Source organism: Coccomyxa subellipsoidea (assembly GCF_000258705.1).
Source record: "Coccomyxa subellipsoidea C-169, whole genome shotgun sequence".
In the NCBI taxonomy this organism is placed as follows: domain Eukaryota; kingdom Viridiplantae; phylum Chlorophyta; class Trebouxiophyceae; family Coccomyxaceae; genus Coccomyxa; species Coccomyxa subellipsoidea.
In genome coordinates, this window is record NW_005178039.1 from 420867 (window position 1) to 444853 (window position 23987).

Below are 23987 nucleotides of genomic sequence, written 5' to 3' on the forward strand. Positions count from 1 at the left end.
GAGAGGACGCCAGGGCCCTATCTTCGACGTTGGATTACGGACGCTCAACAAGACCTAGGGGCTCCAAATCTGCGACATCTCTTCTCAGCTGCTCGTCTCCAGCCCGCCATCATGCTTTCCTTGACATTCCTTTGTGACTTTCAGGTCTCCAGGCGGGACTGCCTCCTGGTTATGGCGCTGGCTGCAGTCCTGAGCCAGGCAGCTGCAGAGCAAGCAGCCGCGGAGCAGGCAGTCACCATTGAGGGGTACAATGCCGCGGGCATTACTTCTTCCAACTATCCCAAGCAGATCAGCAAGGGCCAGAGGGCCGTCATCGACTCTGTGCAACAGGCTCTGGGCTCCAGTGACATCACTACTCCCAAGCTGGACAGCAATCCCAACCCTCCAGTCGAGTCTCCTCCCATCAAGGTCCCTGAGACTGTGGCTGCTGAGTGGCACAACATTGCGCGCCCGGCGGATGCACAGTGTGCGGTAAGGCCTCCAATGCTTTGTACTGGGACATGTCAACATGCCAGAGCTGCCTGCTCCAGGCCTTAGCATGGGTACCCTGCCAGGGCAGCCCTGCAATTTGCTCATCATGCAGATGGATGCATGCTGGCAGAGCTCAACATGTCATTTTACAAGATCGCTGGAAACTGTGACTGCCATGTCTCATATCCTGACTTGTCACTGTAACTTGACATGCAGTAACGGGAGTGTGTTGATTGGCAGCTAACAAGTCTGCATTGCGGGCGCAGGTGGCCCTGAAGCCGTACCTGATCTACTCCAATGCATACGACTACATTTCCCCAGACTTCTCCAAAGCCCCCACAGCGGCCCAGGTGCCTACTGCATACAGGGGAGCCGTGGACCTCACACTGTTCAGCGCAGGGACCTCGCCAATCAAGGTCTGTCCTCAGTTGCTATCCTTGCCCCATGCCACAATGTGGCTGCATTCACAAGCCAGCTCTCACCTTTGCCTGCGCACATGCTTTCTTGCAAATGCATCCATGCATCTTTTTTCCTTAGCTGCTCTTAATGGCTTGATGCTTTGAAGCTTGCCTGCATTGGCCTATGCCAAGTCATGCATACCGTTTATCTTGTGCGCATGAGATCGGAATGGAGACTGGATTGATAGTATGCTATGTATACAGCATTTCATGGGATTCACAATGATTGTGTGTGATGCAGGCTCCTTACACAATTACTGTGACCTCGCCAATGTACAACTCCGTCCTGAATGTGTACAATGCTGCCCTGGGCGATTCCACCAATGGCACCGCCTCCTTCCAGGTCACTTCGTCTGATCTGGACCTGCTGGCAGATTTCAGCAACATGGTCAATGTGACATATTTCATCGACGCCAAGTCTCAGGTATATTCCCTGCTGGCCTGCATCCGTGTCTCATGTCACCTTGAATGTGGGGCATGCATTCGAACTCAAGGCAGCGATCCTCTTGGAAATGCTTTAACAAATGCTATGGGATTCAGAATCCACCTGCATGCTGCGTTTGTATGCATGCAAGCTGTGCTACCATGAAATGGTGGAAGGTGCACTGAAATGCCAATGTCAACATGAGTTCATACTTCTGCAGCCTGCATGCTAGAAGTCTTGCATGCTGACCCCCAGCATGTCATGCATCACAGGATCTTGCGCCGAGCAGCGTCTCCATCAATGGGCAGCTGTGCAGCGTGCAGCTCAACATCACCTTGAGCAACGTGGTGCCCCCAACCACTGATCAAACAGAAACCTTCGCTGCTTCTGCTGCGGTCGAACAATCCACGGTGCGCAGCACACCTGTCAGTGGGGGCTTTGCAGATTATCTGCTGCGTGCAACACAACGGGCTGATGGCCCTGCATAGTGCACTGGACTGGTGACAGCAGGAGTAGCAGTGGATATCCGTCAGGCCTTACCCTTCTGCTGGAACGCAGGTGCCAGTTTCAGTGGTGAATGGGCAATTCTTTGGTACCAATGGGCAACCCACCACCCTGAAGGGGATCAACTGGTATGCCGAATCATTCATCTGACGTGTGGATGTGGCTCATGCACCATGTAACTTGCTTGAAAATGCCTCCTGAGCTGGTATTTTTCTGATTGTGCAGGTTCGGATTTGAGACTTCAGCAACAATGGTAAACAGACTACTACTGGACTATTACCTTTGCAAATTTGTTGTTATTGTCCAGGCATACTTGCTTGCAGTTGCATGAAAGACTACTGTCATTTTGTGCTGATGGCAAGCTGACCATTCTGCTGTGATCGCAGGTGGCTGGCTTGTGGCAGGGCCCAACTGCATTGACACAGGACTTCGGAATTGTAGCGTACAGAATTCAGCTGCTCGGTTTCAACACCATCCGCCTGCCCTTCTCTTTCCAGGCAATGCCCCTTCCGAGAGTTGCTCCTTGATCGTTTCCGTGCTGTGCACCCTGCCTGCAGGCGCATGCCTGCCTACCTCCTGTCTAGCATGTCTTGAATCATGCAGCAGTGCATGTTCATTTCAAAACTCCCATTCCCTTCAAAATTTGTGCAGCAAATGAGGGGTGGTGAGGACTAGCTAGGGCATGTCTCTATCATGCGGCAAGCAGCAATTCTTCTAAATACCAGATCTAATTCGTGCAGCAAATGAGGGGTGGCAAGGGATAAGGCATGTCCTTACCAGTCCAGAAGGCTTACACCTGGCATGTTGCTCTGCGCAGATCCTGTACAACACGCAGCCGTCCTCCTACACCACCAGCTGCACTCCAGTCACAGACGTGCAAGTCGGCCAGAGTGTCATCCCCCCAGGCACTAACATTCCCACCAACGCCCGGCCACCTCCGCAGGTGTGCTGCCAAAGTGCCTCAAGCAACGAGGATATTCACAAGTGATTGGTAATGGCATGGCATGCAAACGTGTCCTTGTCTGCAGCATGCATGCATGAGCTTGTCTGCTGACAGCCACTCTTAACAAGCCATATTTAGTAATACATGCATGCCTGCTCCCTGATCATCACATGACTACAGGTGGCCAACATGATCTGTGAAGGTCCGGGCGTCAGATTGTCTGGGGTGCACGCACAGTAGGTGCAGCCTCCATATATGCTGCTGTAAGCAATTGTATCGTGGCAACTGTCTCATCACTGCTCCACATGCATGCAGGCTGTGCCGTCAGGCGGCAACTCGGGCACATGCAATGCTCTGGTGCCAAACAACTCTGGCTACAACCGCTTCCTGTGGTCCGTCAAGTTCCTTGTGGACAATGGCTTCTTGGTGCTGATCGACAACCATCTGAATCTGGACTCCACTGCCGTGGACAACCCCACCCAGTGGAAGAACTACTGGGTCAACCTGATGACTGGCATCATTGGCATGGGCAAGAAGTACCAGGACTCTGTCATGGTGGACATACTCAATGAGCCAGACTCCCGCGGCCTTTCGTGAGTCCCTCCTCTTCTGCTAAGTGTCTTGCATCTGGTGTTTGGAAAGGGACATGGGTGGCATGCTGTCAAGAATGCTCAAGCCTGAGGCTGCCCACAACTTCCTGTTGGGAAATGCGCACGTTTGATAGCGGGCGCCTTTGTGTTTGTTTTCAGGCCCTTTCTTGTTTGAAATGTGCATACAATCAGGAGGTGTCTTCTGGCACCCTGTATGATTGTGGGGTTTTTAAGGGAAAGGACAGACCAGGCCCCTCCTGAAATGAGTTTGTTGCATGTTCAGGTGGAACACCGTTTCCCCTCTGTACCTTGCCGCCATGGATGCCATCTATGCGGTAGAGATCTCTTAATAGCCTTCAAAACTGAACTTGAATCTGACAATCTGAACAGCTACATCATGTCTGGTGCATAGGCTTTCTTGTTTAGGTGAGTGTGTCTGTACAGATTTGTGCTGCGCATGCTCTTGCTTTCTGTGATTCATGATGCACATCTATGAGCCTGCTTTGACTTTGCCATCTGTCAGGTTTGCTTGGTTTTCCCTGAGTTCTGAAGTCTGCTGCACATTACACCGTCAGGACCTCAGATAATACTGCGTGTGCCATTAGTCATCCCATCAGTGATCATGACTGACACGGTTTGCGTGGCCGCAGATATCTCCCTCGACCCTGTTCTTCGTGGAGGGTGTGGGCCAGCTGGGGTATGCCATGTGCTGGGGTGATGGCTTTGTCACGGACAACACCCTGATCCAGAACTTTGGCCTAACCGACCCCAAGCCCTTCCTCAACACCGTCAAGACCAAGGGCTACAGGAATAACCTTGTCATCTCCCCCCACTACTACCCGCCCTCCATCTCTGGCCAGCGCTCCGAGTAAGTTCCTGCCTCCGTGCAGCATACAGTAGTGCTTAACCTAGAACCCCCCATACATACTTATTTGAGCCTGCAGGATGGTTTAATAATAGGTTTCTGGGGTGCGGAAACTTGCCTGCGGGAGCATAGAATAACTAAGTTGCAGCCCAAAAAGCCCATTTCTCTAGTAGTATGGGCCAATTTTGGGTTTGCGGGAACAGTGCGGGGAAAGTGTGGGAGTTTGTTGAATAAATCGCTTTTGGGAAAATAGGGTTTATGGTTGAGCCACTACATCGCGATTTTATTGCTATACAGTGTTCCTGGCATTGCCACATCCCAGTAATGACAGCTGCACCCTGCCTCTGAGCAGCATGGGAGATCTTTGCACCAAGCATGGACAGTTGAGCTTGTGTGCCGAGCCAAGACCTGCAAGCATGCTCAATAGTACCATGCCATCCCCCATACAGCAGCCCACAAAAAGCTGCCGGGCTTGTTGGGTAGAGCTGCAAACACATGGTGAAGCATCACTGAGCATGCTGGGTGTGTGTGCAGCTACACCGGGGTGGGGCTCTTTACAAAGATGCAGAATTCCTTCGGATACCTCACCTCTGGGCAGGGCTACGGGGGCCAGATCTACGCAGTGGCATTTGGCGAGACTGGCTCCTTCTACACAGCGGTGAGCACACCAACCTTTGGCCAAAAGCTTGCATGCACCTAGGCAAACCTCTGAATCATACCTGAACATCCAGCTTAGACCTGGCAGTTCATGTTGTATCCACAACATATACAACTTTGAGCTTCACCAACTGAATCTGGACGAGCAAGTCTGCCATTGGATGAGGATCTGGCAAGCTCTGACTCATCTGCGATGATGCAGGCGAATGACATCGCCATGCTGGCTGACATGGCGCGCTACATGCGCAACGATTACTCATCCCTGGGCGGCAGCTACAGCGCAGCCAGCTTCCCCCACGCCAACATCCCCCACATGTACTGGTGGGACTGGAATGCCAACTCCGGCGACACCGGCGGAATCGTGCAGGACGACTGGAAGACGGTGCGCTCCTATCCATCATGCAGACATCCATGCAGAGCAATTCATACTACGAGTTGTTTGTCAGTAAGCTGTTCCAGCACAACAATCCTTCATGCCTCGCATGCATAGTGCTGAGAAAATCACCAGAAATAAATTTGGCACTTGCCGCAGCAGACTGTTGAATGTAGCATGTGTGACATCGGAGGAAAGCCATCTTACGAATATTTTACATCACATGCTGGTTGCTCGGCTGCAGATCATCTGGTCCAAGATCAACTGGCTGATTGGTGCCATCAACCTGACCCCCTGGTACCTCACCTACAATGGGGGCGGCCCCTCTCCGCCACCTCCAGTGGTAAGCTGTACCCCCTTGCACTCCCTTTAGAGAAGAGAGTATGTAGACATCAAGGCAGAGCGAACGCCAGAAGACAGGGCTGCCTCGCAAGTGCACGATATGTGATAACACGTTTTCCTTTGTAGTGCGAAGTTTGTACCATTTTCTACGAGGCCGGAACTATCCTGGCATGAGATGCTTCGGAGGTAGCTGCTGCATCATGGCTGGCAACCCTCTTGGCTGAGCAAAGCAGAGCCTTCACATGCCCTCCGCGCAGTGCATCACGACTGTATATGCACCACCGGCCACTGTAGAATCCTCACAATCAACCAGCCCACCAGCATGGGTAATCTAGGAACCAAGCGGCAGTGCAAGGGATCATTAAATGTCAAGTCGCGTGTCATTCTCGAAATGTATCCTCTAAGAGAAGTGTCTCAATGTCATGCAGGTTCCCACGCCAACCCCTGCGCCAACCCCCCAGCCGACCCCACCACCGTCAAATCCTACACCGACCCCCACGCCCACCCCCAAGCCGCCGACTCCAACGCCTACAAGCACCCCCAAGCCACCGACTCCAACACCTACAACCACCCCCAACCCACCGACTCCAACGCCTACAACCACCCCCAAGCCACCAACTCCAACACCTACATCCACCCCCAAGCCACCAACTCCAACGCCTACAGCCACCCCCACCCCCACGAACACCCCGCCACCTGGCACCAGCGCTTGCACTATCACCTACACCCTCAATTCTGCGTGGCCCACGCAGAACGCTGCTCCCTACGCCAACACTGTCAATCTGGTGCGCTGCAAAAATAGCCCGCTGCACTTCGCCGAGCGTTTCCTGTCTTGTGCACATTGGTGAATTGCAACCTGTGATTGGGTGCCCTTTTAAGTCATTTGGTTGCTGAATGCCAGAGGGACACGGTAGGACAAAGTTTTGAAGGTCCCTGCTGCTCCGTTCGTCAGCAGAAATTCAAGATTTCCTTGATGACCCTTTGATCTGTCATGGCCAGCCATGCTTGCCCACTCGGCCCAGACCCATTGTCTGACTGCTCCAGCCTGGCTTTACTGCATGTCCCCATGCTGGCCTGACCAATACATTTCGACTGCAGACACTGCAGCAAGGGGGTTGCATGCTGACAGCCTCTTCCTATTGCCCAGGCGGTGTCGAATGGCGGTGCTGGGAGGATCAACGCACCATACACGCTTAGCATCTACAGCCCCAACTACGCGCTGATCGCCGGCCAGGCCTGGAACTGGGGAGCCAGCGGCTCTGCCAACAGCGGCACAATCAGCGGCGCTGTGAGCCAGGTAAAATATCTCCGTGCCCCAGAACTTGGCCATGCCTGATCATCGAGAGATGCCCTGCTGCAGTGTGCTAAGGACGTCGCCCCTGCCTTTGAAGCCATCGCTAACAATTGCATGCCTTCCTGGACACTAGCTTGTTTGTCGATGCAAGAGGCTGGCCACAGTCTTTCCATTTTGTTGCCTGATTCAAATTACTGATTGCATTTCTCAGCTCTGCAGCTTCTGCAAATAATCCTTGATCAGGGCTGAAAGTGTCAAGTGGGCATCTATCCAAAAAACACATGTTTGCTTGTTGTGCAGACATGGCAGAGCCTGCCGCCAGGCGGCACAGTTGGAGGCATTGGCGCCAACATCTGGGCCACAACAAACAACCTGGCCCCCACAGCAGGCTCCATCAACGGCGTTCCGTGCATCATCAAGAGGGGCTGAGATAGGGCCAAGAGCGCTCACTCAATGGGCTTTTTTACCTGCGCCCATCAAGCTCAGCAGCGCTCACTCAATGGGCAGCAGTCACCTGCGCCCATCAAGCTCAGCTCAAGCAACCTCCTGCTGCCGTCTGGTGCAGCAGAGAGAGCCTCACCCCCCTGTCCTCACAGACAGCAGTCTGGTGGTGTGTAAGGATGGTTCCCCCAGCAGGGAAATAAATCAGCCCCCGCGCTGCAAATATCTGACACCGGAGACGACAGCCGGCAGAAAGAAATGCAGCTGTGAGGTGTGGAGGCTCAAGGAAAATAAATGGGGTCAAGACAGCCCTCTGGGAAGGACAAGGGGTATTGTGAACATCGGCTGTGGACACTGTTTGCAATTTATCTTTGGAAACTCCTCTAAATGGTGTGAGAAGGTTGTTGACAGGTATTGGGCACCTGCAGCACTTGGCAGTCAAGCCACAACCGCACACCAGAGCCTTTTCATTTCCTCAAGCTTTTTGCATTTCATACATCTGCAGCTTTTGTAGGCACTTGGTCTGCACTGATCATGGGGGATACAGAGAAAATCTACCCGGGGAGGGGCAAGCGTTCTCTTGGGGTTGCTCAAAGCGCCACCCCTTTGGAAGAATGCAAGGCAGTGCATGTGTGACCAGGGCTTTTGAGGCCAGCAGGGCAATAAGGCCACTCTCAAAGTGACCATAGCGGGTGGCACATGCTCACTGGATTGTTAGAACGCATGTTTACATGCATTGCTGATGAGAATCAGCAGAGCATCTGGAATGGTTAAGCAAGGTGCTGGCACCGAAACATGTGTCCAACACTAGTGCTTGACAGTTTGGGTGGATTTTGCTGGGGTCAAGATAGGCAGAGAATAACAATTTTCAAAGGCAAAGCGTGGAACGCTATGAACGTGAATGAGAGGCCTACTGCTGGCTGGAAGAATAGGTCAATAATGTCTCATTTTTGTACCTATTCTTTTGCTCGACAAGGCACCACCTCAAGGCTGTGAACTGAACTGGTCACCAAGTGGATGAACAGTGAGATGAACATGCTTGAGTGTGGCAATAAAATTCTTTCCAAGGACTCTTTCACATTTTCACTCTGTAGCGGTGGGACATTTGCTTGTAGTACCATGGCATTATGTACTCTTAGGTAGTCTTCTTGGGGGCTCTTGCTGGGCCAATCAAGAAGAAGCTTGAATGCATTTCGTGTCAACACAAGGGCCTAGCATGCCTTTCAGTGACACCTGAAATGCATTTGCTGCCAATGGCATCCCCCCATGGCTTTTGGGAGAATGAGCGTTAGTTTTAATTTCGAAATATACTCCCCTTGGAGCACACGCATGTGGCTGTGGCTGGTTTGTGGGCTTTGGTTATGTAGTGTATGTGAACATGTATTGAGCACGTTGAGAAGTGTTGCGCATGGTGGTCTTGCAGGCTGCATGTTTTCAAGCCTTTCCTTTCCTGATTTGCGTACGTACTGTAGCTTGATTGTGACAGCCAGGATGCTATGTCATGATCAAACAAATTCATCAGCTCGGCACTGCAATATGCCCCGCTGAGAATATGCAAACCAAGAACTGAGGGTGAATGGTCAATGTAGATATGTAAGGTTGATAGTGTACCATAAACGAACCCGTAAGCACCCGTGGCTGTGCACGCCAGTTTAGGAACTTCCCCTGAAATTACAAATGCTTGATGAAGGCACCTAATTCTTGTGATGCTGCATACAATCACCGCAGTCTCGCGGGGTCAACAACTGGTCTATATTAAGCATGCCAGCTGAAACAGCAGTGTTGTGCATCTATTGGCCCTGTCACTGTTGCTACTGAATTTATGAGGGATTCTCACAAGGATGATTCGTCATGGCATGGCTTCTGTACTAGCAATTTTGGCAACCGAGGGAGCTGCAACATTTTGTGCCAGGCGGCAGCAAGAAATATGCTAGTTTGCGCCAGAAGCAAAAAGGAGACTCCTCGACGGCCCACTTCGCGCAAGTTCTGCCCTGCAGAAGACTCGACATCCAGGATCCCGGAGCCAGTGCCCCCGGCACCTCGAGGCGCGCGTCACTTCTGGGCATCTGAGAGTACGACAGGTTCGCAGCAGTGCTTCCAGCCATGATCTTTATCTTGTCCAGCACCTTGTTGCGTCCGAAATTGTCTGTGAGCTGCATTGTGCTACTAGTGGTTCAGGATCACGTTGGCAGGTCTCACCACGCCTTGCCGCAATGGGCAACCAGTGGACTGTAAAATTCTTGCTTGGCGGTCCAGCGTGATTTCACTTGTTTAGTCTTTCAAACGAGATCATACTGGGGTTCAATTTTCATTGCGAAGTTTTGAATGGCAAATTAGTATCTTCGCACAACGTCCTGCCCATTCCCGCGAAGTTGCATCTTGATCTGCTCAGACGTACTGCAGGCCAAAGATGCTTGTTCTTTGGCCCTGAACATAGTATCACTAATATTCAAGTACAGCAGAATGCGCCACTCGTAGCTTTTGTTAGCACGTTCTAGGGTTTTACCTTGGACGCTGCCGATTCATCGCCTTCATCGCGCAGAGCGCTTCTCAACGTGAAGCACTTTTGCTTGTTGCAAGAACAAGTGCACCAATACCCGAAACTGATCTACAGCAGCGCAGCAATGCCCTGCCGCTTTCCAAATTCTGACTGGGGGCTAAGAGTCAACGCAGCATTGTGTCTGCAGGCATGGCTTTGTTGCAGAACATGATGCCAGCTCTGCTAGTTGCCATCTGCCTTGGCGTCTTTGCCGCTACCTCTGAGGCAAATGGGACTCTGGAGAGCTGCACCGCCCTCATAAAGATCCCCAACACCTGGGTTGCTGGAGACAAGTACTCTGCAAGCATGAACGTGGTGAGCTCCCTCTGCTAACCGTGGTGGCAATATCAGTGTATCTGGTACATCGTGTCTAGAAAGGAATTGATGAGGCCACCATCATGACAGCATGAGACTGTTCTTTGGCATGCATGAGCCCAGGCATGCACACTGTTTGGGCATGCCTTGCGGCTGCCACAGCCGTCTTGCACCCACGCAATTACCTGACTGAACATCATCAGAAGCTGCAGGTGCCTACATCATCAAGGTACCACCATTTGATCAATTGCAGTGTCCTCTGGTGCATGCATGCATCGGGCATGCATTACCCGAAACAGTCTGCAGCATTATGCATGCACTGCTCATGGCATTGACCTTTCCTTGAGCGCAGCAAAGCCATGGAAGCTATTGCATGCATGTGAAGAGCCATCCTGCAAACAGCAAACAGGTTATCTTCGGCAGTTTCTCATTTGCGGCAGACGGGGCACATCGGTTGACATCCGTGAGTTCTCTCCAATGAAGGGCGTGATTGAAAACTGCAAGAAAAAGATCCCCTCTTGGCTGTCAGCAGAAACAAAAGCTTGCCGAAACCGGTGCGTATGTGGCCATTGTGTGGCCACAGCATTGAAGTGTCCCATGCAGGGATTGATGGCATGCGTGTGCTGGGGTGCAGGCTGTGGAAAACACAGGCAGCATTGACTGGCCGGCAGGCACGTACAATGTGAACATCTCCAATGCCAACATGGTGGATGTCAAGAACACCTGGGGCTGGGACTTCTCCCATGCAGCTGATGGGACTGCATCCGGGTCCATGACACTGGTGCGCTCCTCTGCACGCTGCATGAAAGTGCGCTGCAGCCATGACATGCCTTTTAACAGGCAGCAGGCCTTGACATGCGAGTCTATGGAGTGTCCATGCGGGCCAGCACGCTCACTGTGTTGGGCTCATCATCCAAGGGCGTGTTGATGGGTTGCTTAGAGAAGATTCAAATGCGCTTGCATGAACAGCCAGTCAAAGCTGAGCCCTCCCTGTGCCTTTTGCGCTTGCAAACCTGTCTTCCAGCCCATTCATTGCATTGTGAATGCACCGGAAGAAAAAGCCAGCCCTGAGAGCAGGCCTGCTGCCTTGCCGTTGGCGCTTTTGGGCAGCAACATGCATGCATGCATGCATGCTACACACCACCATCCTGCTGCCATAGACCCACAGGGGTCTAGCACATGACAGAGCAGGAGCTGGGCTTTATGTCATGTGCATGAGAAGTTGAGCAGCTGTTTGTGTGGATCCGCAGAAGAACGCTGTCGCACCCTCGTCACAGGCTGACATCGGCGCAATTGTGGTCGGCACATCTCCCCAGAACTTCTACCCCACTTCGATCATTGTGGATGGCAGGAAGTGCCACCTGCAGCAGGACGACCTGACTGCTGGCCGCTAGCTCGCCAAAGAATATTTTCATTAGGAGATTTCATCTGCTGACTCGCCATGACATCTGGGCCAGTGAATAATAATGCTGTTTTATGGTATTTGCTGCTCAAATCGATTCGCCCAGTCCAGGCCTAGCTTGACGGGGAAGACTTGCTGGTTTCTGATTTGTGCAGCTATTTCATTAGCGGAGTTTTGGCTGCAGCAGGTCTACTTGCAAGCTAGCGAGTCACAGACGAGTCAATAAGTTAAGTGAGTTTCGAGAAAATTAAGCTCGATGCCACTTATTGTTTTGTTTGCATTAAAGGCAGCACCGCACTTTCAGGCTTTATCAAGCGCTATTGCCATCCTGTGCAGTGCCTGCTTCTGATGCGAACAGGCAGGAATAAGAGAGAGTGACCCATGCGCTCTTTATATAATATATTTCACTCGGTAGACAGTATATTGTGTAGGAGTTTTGATAGATTTCTGTCAACTTGCGTGTAGGTGTCATTGGGAATGAATAAGTGTGCACAACGAGTTGAGCCTTAGGTCAATCTGTGTCTGAGATGAGGAAATCTTCCTCAGTCTCTGTATGAATAATGTGGGTCAGAGTATGGCAAATTGATTTGTGTGGTCTCCTCAATGAGGACTTCTCAGCACTGCCCAAGGAGGTGTTTTTGGCAAGCATGAGCAGGTTGCTGGCTAGAATAAGTTTTTTACGCCGGTCATCACCACTAGATAAAAAGCATTTCCTGCATCACCTTTAACATGTAAAGACTTCTGCTTTGAGTACCATACCGTGATTGCTTCTGATGGAATAATGTTGCCTACTTGTTCAGCTCACATGTGTGGCAGTAAAACTTGCTACCCTATCACAATATTCAAGTGACCAATCCATCGACAAATGCACCAGTTTTTCAGACTCTCAACCTACACTGCCCTCACTGAAATAGCTGGCGCAGAAAATGTGATTCCTGCCTTTCACAAAGCTGCAGTCCTGTGACCCATCTCCCTGGCACGCCGCTCAACGGCTGCTGGGCTGCCAGCCACATACAGCACAAGGTTTGCAGCTCTTGACAGAGACCCAAATATCCCGCTGCTCTTTGGCCTGACTGCGCTTGGTCTCCTTGCTTCAGCTTCTAATATTTGTTGATCCTGATGCAGCTCGCTGGGATTCCTATGCGGCAGCGCTGCAGGCAATGCCAGAGCCTCTGCTGTGACTCTGCTTCCTGCAACATGATTCGTGCACATTAAAAGGTTATGTCTCTTGCAGTGTCTCATAGCAAAACTGTGTGCACATACATCGTCAGAAGTCAACAGAAAGTGGCCAAGCTCACACTGTATCCATGCAACACACAGGCAAAATCAGCATGCCCAGAAAATGGAACATGCCTGGAAAGTCAAATGTCAGGGCAGCTTCCTCATGCAGAATGTCTGCAAATGCTGATGCCAGTCTGCTGTGCTGCGGCTGTCTGCTCCCATAAGCTGCTGTCTCCTCCCTAGGCAAGTCCAGAAAGGAAGCCTGATTAGCCACCCTTGACACCGGCAGCAGCCTGCGGCATGCATGCATGCATTTGTCAGCTCACGGACCACAGGCTCACAGGACAGCACTGCAAAGATAATCAGCTGTGCGAGTCAGACAACAAATAATGCGAATGCTGAAGTCATAGCACTGCATGCAAAATGCATGAATGAGCAAACGGATTACGTACTGCACATAGCACTGCTCTGAAGAGAGTCCAAAGCATGACAATGATGCATTACCCATGTGATGCTCCTGAGAGGCCTTTTTGCTGTTGCTCAGTCCCCAAGGGAGGAGCTGTAGAGCTAGATGCTTGTTGAGCATCAGCCTTCACCTGATTCTCTGCACAAGCAATATCTGTGCTTAATTTGGGCCCAAGGCTCTCACAATTATTTGCTTACTGCCACATGCAGCTCAACTTGTGGCATGCATGGGGCATTCCCAAGACGGCATGGAGGCATGGAACAAGATCACATGCACCCTCATCAAGAAGGGCTTCATGAAAACCAGAAACATGCCATGTTGATGTTCATAGATGCAGGATCACGCACCAATGGCACGAGAGTTTGCAGCATCCACGAGCTCGCTGTTGAGGAAACTCAGGTTCTCTACTACTCGTGCATGAGACTCAAGATTCATGCTGAGAGTCCTGGCGTGCTCCCGCAGAGCTTCACACTCTGTCACTGCCTGCAGTCACCATGTGTCACTTCTCTACTAGTCAGCAGAAACTTGTTTATTCATGCTAAGAATCTTGGCATGCTGCCGCAAAGCTTTATCTTCTTTCACAGCCTCCAGTGATCATACTTGTATAAACAGGCAGGCAGGTGCATTCAGGAGTTTCAGACCAAGGTCTGCATTTTTCAAAGATGTGTCTTGATCACAGCACACTCACCCTGGCCTGCTGCTCTTGTGTCACAGGGTCAAGACTGGAGCGCAGCTCAATGTACATGGCTTGAAGCTTGTCCCTCTCAGCCGCTGCTGCCTGCAGCACCCAGGGAAGACATGTCCTGTGCAGAGGCATTCAAGCATCCTGCAGGCACAGCGTCTTGCTGTACACAGGCCCAAACAATGCAGCTGCATGCATGCAAATGCATGCCACATGAATGCTCGTTGTCCTGAAGAAAATCCCACATTTGAAGAGCATGCAGAGATGCATGCATGTCAGCGCATGCATGTAGGTTAGTGCAGGAGAGTTCCCCATTTACTTGGCGGTTGACTAGGCTTTGGAGCAGCAGCATGCCTGCATTTGCCGGGCCATGTCTCGTGCGTCGGCTGCCCTTCGCTGCAAGTCTTGCTGCGCCATCACCAGCTTGGTCCGCAGAGCCATGACCTCCTCTGAAATGCCTCCACCATGATCGTTGGCTCTCACCTTTTTTGGGGCACATTGCCAAATTGTTCACACATAAAAAACATCTCACATCGACAACGTCTCACCTTCACAGTCAATGATCTGCTGATCTTCAGGTGGAGCACAGAATCCTTGTGCGCTGCAGGGTCCGGAGGAGGCCAGCAGCAAGCTGGGTGCAGCACACAGGTGCCAACCCGGGAGAATGAGGGCAATGGCAAGGCAAGATTCGAGACATTTGCTGCAAAGTGAGACTGCAGAGCTGATTTTCAATTGGAAAACAACTGCGAGAGTGTCATCAATTGAGTTGTCGAGCAGATCAACCTTGCCCCTTCCTTTATCAAGGCTATCAGCTATCAGGCGTACAACACAACCCAAATGCTTTTCTCCTAAATGTGCAGGGTGGATTGAAAAAAGCAAAGTGCAGGTCACACCTGTTGCACATGTCCAGGTATTCCTGGTGGATGTGCTGTGCTGATAGCAGGTGGTTGTGACTGAATCCGCTCCTGCTGTGGTGTATCCAGTTTCCGCTGGCAATTTTGGGCTTCAAGCTTACTTTGGAGGCTCTCCTGGATGCAAAAAATACAAGGTAAAGCAGCAAGAAACTTTCTGCCGGGTTCTCTAGAATGTTTTTTATGTGGCTGCAAGAAGGCCATCCACTTAATATTTTGGACTGAAGGAATTGCCAATGCAAGATGCATGCTGTGAGGAGCCCCACCTTCTCCTGCAACAGCTCCCATCTGATGCCAGCGCTGATGTGCAATATCAGGGCGATGTTCTCCCAGAAGACAGCTGTATCAGAAGACTGCATGTGTTGCGCCAGAAGCGCCACCAACCTAAACAGGTACGGCAGGGTTAGCAACAAACTCCACATGTGCTCTCTTTCATGCATGGATGGAGCAGGAGCCACATCTGCGATCTGAGGCACAGGCAGGAGTAGGGACCCGTGGCTCACTCTGAGCGCAAACATGCAGCTCTACTCTGCCAAATGGCCTTCTGTTGATGGTCTGCCAGACGTTCTGCACCCCTCTCCAGCTGCAAAAGGACCCCTGCAAAAAACACATGTCAGGTGTGTCGATATTTGAGACTCACACATGGACATGCATGCATGCATGCTATCTCTTGTCAAGGTTGCTCGAGTCTGTGCACCAAGACACCATTACCAGCAGATGCGCATGCCTTTGTTCTGACCTGCCAGATCTATGAGGACATGTATGCTGCGTGCTGTGTCAGAATGTGGCACATCCTGCAGGGTTGCCTTGATGTGGTCTCCCTTCTCCAGGAGAAGTCGTTGGCGACCACTCTCAATTGCATCTTTTGCAGTCATGTGCCACCTGAAGCAACCCCAAACCACTAAGAGAAGTCTAAAGGGTAATCCAAAACTTTTGAAGTGGCTGATTCTCAACTACAGGTGCAGTTCTTGATGGCAGCCATGGCCTTAGCATAGGACTCTGGGAACTCGCCTTCCGCACTAGAAGGCTTTTCAAATATCTCTAGCAGCTTTTCCTGTATAATTAAAGCCAAACATTGGCTGTTTCACAGGCTGCTCGCATTGTGAGCTTCAGTCATTGAACGATGCATTTAGACTTCTTTGGTCTTATCGACTAACTTAAACACAGATGCAGCTGGATAGAAACATATATGTCATAATCTAAGGTACACATCTTGAAGCAACACCGTATGGGTTGGGCCTGCAGTCCAGCAACAGTGCCGGCATGTGCACTTTCACGATCTTCTAGGAAAAAGGTGTCGCTCAAAATGACATGCAACTCGCAGATCTGATTGTAATACACAACATGTATCGGTCATAATTAGGTGCATGTTGTGCAAATCGCTCTTCCTCTCTTCAGCTTACACATGTGCAGAAGCTGGGGGTCGATAAGGTTCTAGACGCACCCGTCCAAGAAATGCATTCAGGCCGATGGCACCTTCAATTTTAAACGCTGCAGCAAAGCATTGTGAAAGATCTCTACCAGTACATAAAAATAGGTTTGCTGCACTCGCTGGCCTTGTTACTGTACCGAGCGCCCGCACCAAACTGCGCGGATTAGACACTTTCGTCCAGGACACTGCACGCTGATGTTGCTCTGAGCGATGGCTCTTGTTCAGATTTCAACGTCATCATACTAGGGACTGATGTTCTGAGGTATTTTAGCAGCTTTTAATGCGCTCCGCCGTTCAAAAAGTGACAACCTGTGCGTGAGAATTCCCATGGCAGCGAGGTGCACCCGGCGGAAATTCTTATATCTGGAATGTAAATGCAGGTACATGCAGGACTAAAATGTATCCAGGGCGTAGCTGCAGCAATATCTTGCGTCTTTTCGTCCTCTGCCTTCTATTCGGCGCCCCAGCACTGGCCATCAGTGCAACTGCACCTGCTCAACAGAAGTCGGCTGCCAAGCCAAAGGCTACTGCGAAGGTACTCCAGATGCGCTTGAAGTTCTTTTCTGATGCTTGACAGATGCGCATTTACTGGCAGTGCTGGTGCTATCGCCAGCTCTGAGTCCACTGCGACGATCTTCACAGGCACCATCTGCAGCAGCAAGACCTTTGGCCAAAGCCGAGAACTCCGGTGATAAAGTGCCGGAATGGGCACAGTATCTGTTATCAGATGTAAGTGTTCTTCTTTCTGTCTTACTATCTGAAGCACACCTGGTCTGGAGATGCCAAAGCAACCTGCAGTTCTCTTGCTCTCACTGGAATTCACCTGTTGGCTTTCTGATCAGAGCACGGCATGCAGGACAATCACCTCCCAACAAAACTCACAGCAGCAGAGAGACAGGAAGTCGCCAGGCTTTTTGGTGATGGTGCCTTGGACAAAGCATCTGAAAAGGCAAGTTGTCAATCCTTGAGCACTTAAGTTTGGAGCTATGGTCGTCATTCCCCTTGATAGGTTTGGCTGTATGTCATTGAATATTTTCGAGATCTTTGCAGCCGGGGATCAAGAGCCCTCCTCCACCCAAGAGATCTCCTTCACCTGCAAGGCCTCCTCAGCCAGCTGCCCAGCAGTCCCCGCCACCAGCTCCACTGGTTGGTGCAGATGTATGCCCCTGCTTTTATTATGCAGTGCTTGCTTTCCATTGTGACAGCATGTGGTAACTAGTTAAATGTCTTTACTTTAATAAGGCATGCATGCCGTACATTGGATGCCAGAAGAATTGCAAGTGCTGCACAGCCACCTCATTGGCTGCATGTCTGTATTGGCTGCATGTGCTGACTCTTTCCGTGTGCAGCCCAAATATGCAGGACCTGGTGACTTGGCTGGGAAGCTGCAGGGCTTGCCCCTGCTGCAATCAATTGGCAATCGCACCTTCAACCCACAATTTAAGCCCATCATCGTTCCACCGCCCCTCGTCAAGCCTGCAGACTTCTACGATGCACGTAACGACCCCAAGAAATACTCCTGTGAGGTGAATGCCTGCAGACGATCTTCTTGAAAACCCAGCATTTCATCCCGCAATGTGTGCATGCTGGCATGTGCTCAATGCAAAGGTGGAGAAGGCCAGGCCTACATGTCTACTGCCTGCTGATCGCATAAGCGATCCATGAGCAAACTGCAGCAAGATGCCGATCAACCATGATGTGCATTGCTTTGTGTGAGCATGTATCTGGGCAGTGAGTGAAACTGCAGATTGTGGTATTCTGCAGGTGGTCGTTCTGCCTTACCTGAGCTTTGTGCTTGAGAGCAACATGTCTCGGTTCATCCCCTCCGCGCGTGGCAGACCACTCAAGTGGCGCGCAGTCCTTCAGCTGGCAGTCCACAACATGCTGCCTGTTGATCTTCCGGTGCTTCCTGCCCTTCCTCCTCTGCAGATGACTGGCTTTCTAGCTTCATGCCTTCATGCTGCTCCAGTCTACATGTTCTACCGGTACTGACTTGGGGTGCGCATGCAGCCCGGATGGAACATCACGCTGCAGACGAGCAAGTACAACTACACAGACGTCTACAATGCCAGGCTGCTGACATACGATGCAAGGAGCAACAAGGCCACCTTCCAGGCCTGGCGTCCCTACCTGACGCTGAGCAAGCAGGAGAACAGCATCATCAAAATCATGCTTGTTGTGGAGTACTCCATAGCTCCCCAGGTGAGACTCCCCTGCTCAATTTTCCGTTGCCGGCAGTGCGTTCTCGCTGAGGCACCAGGTTAGAGCAGGCACAGAGTGTCAAAGGTCTCCGTAGGCCTTGATTGGATGCACTTACAGGCCTATGCAGCCTAGATAGGTATTTGAAGGAGGCATTCCTGAGGAACGTCTGCAAACGGTCCACGACCTAGGATAACCTGAAGCAGTCAGTTGTGTAGTGCATGCAGTAGCAGCAGATCATAACCTGCGTTCTGATTTGCAGGACCTGGTGCCTGAGTCTGTGGCGCTGAACGGGGCGCCATGCAAGGTCTACTTTGACACACGGCAGGCTGCAACAGTCAAGACAAGGACGCAGGTCGATGACAAGATTGTAGACCAGTCCATCCGCCGACCTGGCGGGCACGTCAGCAAGGAGGACATTGTCGCCCAATTTCCCTGGGGCACAGCCTCGCCCGCGTCTCCTTCTGGCAACCAGCCCATCAGTGCCAGAGATGGCATCCTCTATGGCGTTGATGGCAATCCTGTTGTCTTGAAGGTGAGTAATTTTGCATGGCCAATGCTTCAAAACTTTGCTGGCTGCAACCCCTTGTTTTTGATGATTGTTGGGATGTCATGCATGAGGCCTGCTGTTTTCTGTTGCATGCAGGGAGTCAACTGGTTTGGCTTCGAGACTGGCGCAACCATGTATGGCATCATGACTCCCCCATGTTCTCCATGCTTCTGTTAAAACGTGACCTTTACAAATGTTGAGACAATGTCCTTCTGACCTCCTTACCTGTGGGGAATTGCATGTACAGGGTGGCAGGGCTCTGGGCAGGATACAACAGCCTCACTCAAGACTTTGCAACAGTGGTCTGGCGGCAGAAACTCTTGGGGTTCAACGCTGTGCGGCTGCCCTTCTCATTCCAGGTATTTATTTTCTCTGAACTCTCTCTAGTCAGAAGCTTCATGCAGCAGCAGCTGCATGTTCCAACTCCCTGCTCATTCTTCTGGAGGTTCACACAGATGCATGACACTGATGCATGTCTGTGGTGATGCAGGTCCTGTTCAACTATGGCCCCACATACCTGACAGACCAGTGTCAAGCAGCTGGCCTTGGGTCCATTGTGCAGAATGTTGTCCCGCCTGGGTTTGGTGGCGCTGTCAGTCAACCACCTGCTTTGGTAATCTCCTTCCCCATGCATTCTCGCTTACCAGCAAGCAACCCTGTTCACGGCAAAACATTTCTGTCCAGTACTAGCAGCTTATATGCAAATTTATATCTTGAAGGAGATACGCGCGCAGGTGGAAGGCAGCCCCTCCCCTTACGGTAGCAGCTGCAACGTCAATGTGCCAAATTACAGCACATACTCGCGGTTCCTATATGTGGTGACGCGCCCTTCCTGGAGCTCATTCTTCCCCCATGCATGTTGCCCGGCACCTTGACAGGGAACATTGAATCAACAGGTGAAGCACAAATCAAAGGCTGCTGACCACAATTCATGTATGTGCCTGCAGATAAAGTTCTATGCAGCCAATGGCTTCTATGTCGTGCTGGACAACCAGTTCAACCTGGACACCACAGCGAAGGACAACCCATGGCAGTGGCTGACCTGGTGGAAGCAGCTGCTCAACGATGTCATCTTGGACCCGCAGTCCAAGAACAGGGTCATGCTCGACCTACTCAACGAGCCTGACTCCCAGTACTTTGGGTGCGCCCAACATTCCATATGCACTGATGTCCACACAGATGACAGCTTGTCTTCCATGCAGACAGTAGCATTACTCATCGCTTGAATATTAATTGTTTGAAATTACCTGTGCTGCTTTGAGCAGTTGGGAACAGGCTGGGCCGCTTTACCTGCAGGCCATGGATGCGCTGTATCCAGTAAGTCCAGCCACTTCTCCCCCATGGATGTCATGCATGTGTCATGTGTCTACAAGCCTGACCTAGATATTATCTCCTGCTGTGATTTTCAAAAGCTAAAACTATATTAAGACGGGTTCTCATGGGTGGCTGCTGCTTTGCGCAGATCAGCCCAACTACCTTGTTCCTGATAGAGGGCAGCGGGCAGAGCTGGCAAGGGGCCATGAACTGGGGAGACGGCTTCATCACAGACCAGAACCTGATCAACCAGCGCGGCATGTCCAACCCCAACCCTTTCTTCACCACCCTGCTCTCCAAGCCCTACCTCAACAACATCGTCATCTCCCCCCACTACTACCCGCCCTCCATCTCCAAAGCCACCTCCCAGTATGTCCCCTCACTACAATCTGCGGCTGATTGTTTGCAACGACTGTGGTGAATTCCTGAAGGAGCACATCATCATGCCATCCTTTGTACCTGTGCACGCTGCGTGGTATGCCGAGATCATTGCTAGGGATGCATGCATGACTGTGAAATCAGGCAAAAGATGCTCAAAAGATGCGACATAATCTAGGCTGCAGCGCAAGTGGCTGACATGTGAATGCTGACAGGTTCACTGGGCCCAATCTGTGGAACCGCATGTCCACTTCTTTTGGGTACCTCAACAAATATGGATATGGCGGCCACCTGTTCCCGATTGTCATTGGAGAAAGCGGCTCACTCTACACAGATGTAAGCCTCCCCCATTCCATCACTTGCCATCCGCATCTTCTGGCAGAGCTCCTTGCCGTCCATGTCAATCATAAGCTCTACAAGCTTGCAAGTGTTGCTCTGAGAGCATGTCGTCTACACGCAAATTCATCCCCAGGCGCTGACATGGATCATGTGTGGTGCAGTCAAATGACATCGCCATGCTGTCGGACATGGCCAAGTACCTAAATAATCAGGGTGAAGCGAATGATGGCCGCCACAACCCCATTCCCCACCTTTTCTGGTGGGCCTGGAACCCCAATTCTGCTGACACCGGCGGCCTCGTGTCAGACCCCAACTGGGACACGGTGCAGTTCCCAATCTCCCTGCTTTACCATCTTCCTGCAAACATGCGTGCGTTGATGAGTCTCCCATTGCAGATCATGTGAGAGCTTCCTGGCATTTTATCAGAATGTGCTGGGTTGCAGGTACTCTGGAACAAGGTGAACTGGCTCATCGCCTCGATCAACCTCAGCCCATGGGCCTTCTCTGGCGGCTTCCAGGGCAGTGCATCAGGGGAGGTGGCGTCAGAACAGGTGAGCTGTCACAACTACAGCTTGCAGCCCCAGTGTGCCAGTCCTGTAGTCAAAAGTTATGTTGACGGCTTGAGCTCATGGCAAAATGTCACCATAATCACCTTTCTAGCCTTTAGCTCTTTGCATGGAGGCTCTATGCAAGTTGAGATGATTTTACACGCATCAGGATTGTGCAGCCCTCCTTCTCTCTCTCTATTCATCCTAAACCCTGAATGCGTTGTGGGCTGTTTGGTAATCGTGGGAAATTCATCACGGTTGCTACAGTTTCGGTGCTGAGCTGATGCCATGCATGCAGAAACCGGCACCTCCGCCGCCGCCCCCGCCGCCGCCGCCGCGCAGCCCCGTCATGCCGAGCGTCAGCGGCAGCTGCACGGCGCAGGTCTACTACGGGGCTCCCTGGAACAGCATATACGTGCTGCCCTACATGAGCATCATCCGTGTGGTGAGCCTCACTGAAAGCTGGGCTCAATCCTTATTCCCTGTCCCACAAAAGACTGCAGGGTTGAGGGGGCCTGCTGCTGCCTTATTGAACCAGGAACCTGGATAGTCCAATTGCAGCATTGGATGCACTCCCCAGAAGGCAACTGGTGACAACCTGCTGTCTTACTTGACAGGCTTTTGAAGTGATCTCGTTGGTGTTCTTATGTTGGCGATAAATCTAGCGTCTGTTTGGGTGGGAGGTTAACCCAGCTTTTGTGGGCGCCTGCTGCCTCACTGATACAACAACCAGGCGTCAGCAGGGTAGGATCATTTCTCTAAATTCAAAAATTGCTTCGCCTATAGAGTGAAACATGCGACACTTCGGTAACTGCACTGGCCAGTTGCCAGGCCTGCCTCTAATGCATTCCTGCTTTGCAAGCTGTATCAGAGTGCCCCAGCTAGAGGTCATCTGGTTACTAATGACCAGAGGAACACTCATGGCAAAATGAGTCCGATTTTGTGCGTGCGCAGACGTTGAAGAACACAGACACCGCCGACATCGTGCCGCCGTACGCGCTGCAGATGTGGAACCCCTACTACAAGTACGCAGCGCAGCCCCTGAACTGGGAGCCATCTTCCATGTCAAACGGCGCCATCGATGGGAATGTCACACAGGTGCGCCCCTATCAGCCTTGCTTGGTTAATTCTCAAAGATCCATGCACTGCATGACCCATTCAGCAGCGAGAAGCATGCCAAATTTGTTGTGAGATGGGGCCAGTGCTGCAGAACACAAGCAACAGCTTTGAGACATCATGCCTGTGTGTGCCCTGTTGGCTTTGCAAGCACCGGACATGATGCTGCTGGCTCATGTCACCTGCTATCTCTTTCCACCATGCACTGCATGGGGGTGACTCAATCTAAGCAGTGCATAGCATGCATCTGTGGGAGTGACTGACACATGAGCAAGTGAATGTATTAATGCCAATGTCGTTGTGCAAATGCAGCCATACGCTGTGCTGCTGGCGGAGGGAGCGAGCTATGTCAACTTCAACCTGCTGGTGGGCAGCACAGAGGCAGACATGCTGCCTTGGACGGTGTATCTGGAGGGTGTGTCCTGCAAAATCAGCCGGCTGGAGCTGAGATGACTCTCATGAGGGGTGCAGGGAAGGTCTGAGAAGAGCAGTCCTCCTATTGCCTCATGCAGCACGTTCAGTCCAGCAATTTATGTTTCATGGATGGATGAAGGCTAGAGCGAAGCAACACATGAAGCCATGAAATTCAGTTCTACCTTTTTAGGTCCTCCATTTTATATGTTTTGAGGCTTCCTGTGATCGCATGCGTGCCCAGTTCTGGCCAATTTGATGTAGGCGCCGTTCTGTTGCTCGGTGTGAAAAAGGATGATGCATTCAGGAACCTCAAACTGAATTCTGCATATAATTGAAATGAGAAGCATGATTATTTGATTAGCTCGGGGTACTTTATACAGGCAATTATTGTAATTGCAGCTTTAGCGCTAGCAGGTGTATATACTTCAAAATAGTCTGATCCTGAGTCAATCGCCTCGCAATGGTAACATATTCTCTGCTAGTGTACATCACGAACGCAAACCAAACAAAAATTGGTCTCTTGTGCCTGTAAGTTTCCTGTATTCAATTGCAGCTCGTCAAAATTGATAAGAATATATCCTGTGTTACTTTATGGTGAAGAACACCGATGATTGCCAACACACTCTCACTCAAAAAATCGCCATTCTTATCTCACCACTCTTCCAAAATTCATCATCTGAATTCCGTCCAATAATACACTTTCCTCGACACAAAGAATCTATAAAATTGCTTGTCACTGCAAACGCCGTGCTCACCATGCTTCGATCTTTGAATGCAGCCCAGTGCTTAAAATACTCAA

At 51.2% G+C, this 23987-nt stretch overlaps 4 protein-coding genes across 4 annotated transcripts; 3 read left to right on the plus strand and 1 right to left on the minus strand.

The window, feature by feature from the left end:
• Positions 1-111: 111 nt before the first annotated feature.
• COCSUDRAFT_40400 (glycoside hydrolase) lies at positions 112-7350 on the plus strand (the record flags this gene model as incomplete). The annotated part of the gene is made up of 14 exons (XM_005649534.1): positions 112-471; positions 738-887; positions 1171-1353; positions 1626-1763; positions 2675-2800; positions 3116-3393; positions 3674-3725; positions 4041-4258; positions 4790-4913; positions 5115-5294; positions 5530-5635; positions 6056-6366; positions 6775-6924; positions 7222-7350. The coding sequence occupies 14 exons, from the start codon at positions 112-114 to the stop codon at positions 7348-7350; spliced, it is 2505 nt and encodes an 834-aa protein (XP_005649591.1).
• A 2701-nt stretch (positions 7351-10051) lies between these two features.
• COCSUDRAFT_61294 (hypothetical protein) lies at positions 10052-11610 on the plus strand (the record flags this gene model as incomplete). The annotated part of the gene is made up of 3 exons (XM_005649535.1): positions 10052-10216; positions 10851-10997; positions 11467-11610. 3 exons carry the CDS (start codon positions 10052-10054, stop codon positions 11608-11610), a joined length of 456 nt encoding a protein of 151 aa, XP_005649592.1.
• A 1495-nt stretch (positions 11611-13105) lies between these two features.
• On the minus strand, positions 13106-14428 carry COCSUDRAFT_61295 (hypothetical protein; the record flags this gene model as incomplete). Its single annotated transcript, XM_005649536.1, has 5 exons — positions 13106-13132; positions 13436-13443; positions 13653-13788; positions 13994-14083; positions 14408-14428. 5 exons carry the CDS (start codon positions 14426-14428, stop codon positions 13106-13108), a joined length of 282 nt encoding a protein of 93 aa, XP_005649593.1.
• Positions 14429-17349: 2921 nt separating this feature from the next.
• COCSUDRAFT_61296 (glycoside hydrolase) lies at positions 17350-23227 on the plus strand (the record flags this gene model as incomplete). Its single annotated transcript, XM_005649537.1, has 18 exons — positions 17350-17476; positions 17693-17856; positions 18095-18232; positions 18341-18532; positions 18792-19064; positions 19176-19213; positions 19327-19438; positions 19570-19671; positions 19814-19897; positions 20027-20220; positions 20345-20396; positions 20542-20762; positions 20987-21107; positions 21272-21433; positions 21554-21661; positions 21957-22103; positions 22613-22756; positions 23087-23227. 18 exons carry the CDS (start codon positions 17350-17352, stop codon positions 23225-23227), a joined length of 2520 nt encoding a protein of 839 aa, XP_005649594.1.
• Between the last annotated feature and the right edge of the window lie 760 nt (positions 23228-23987).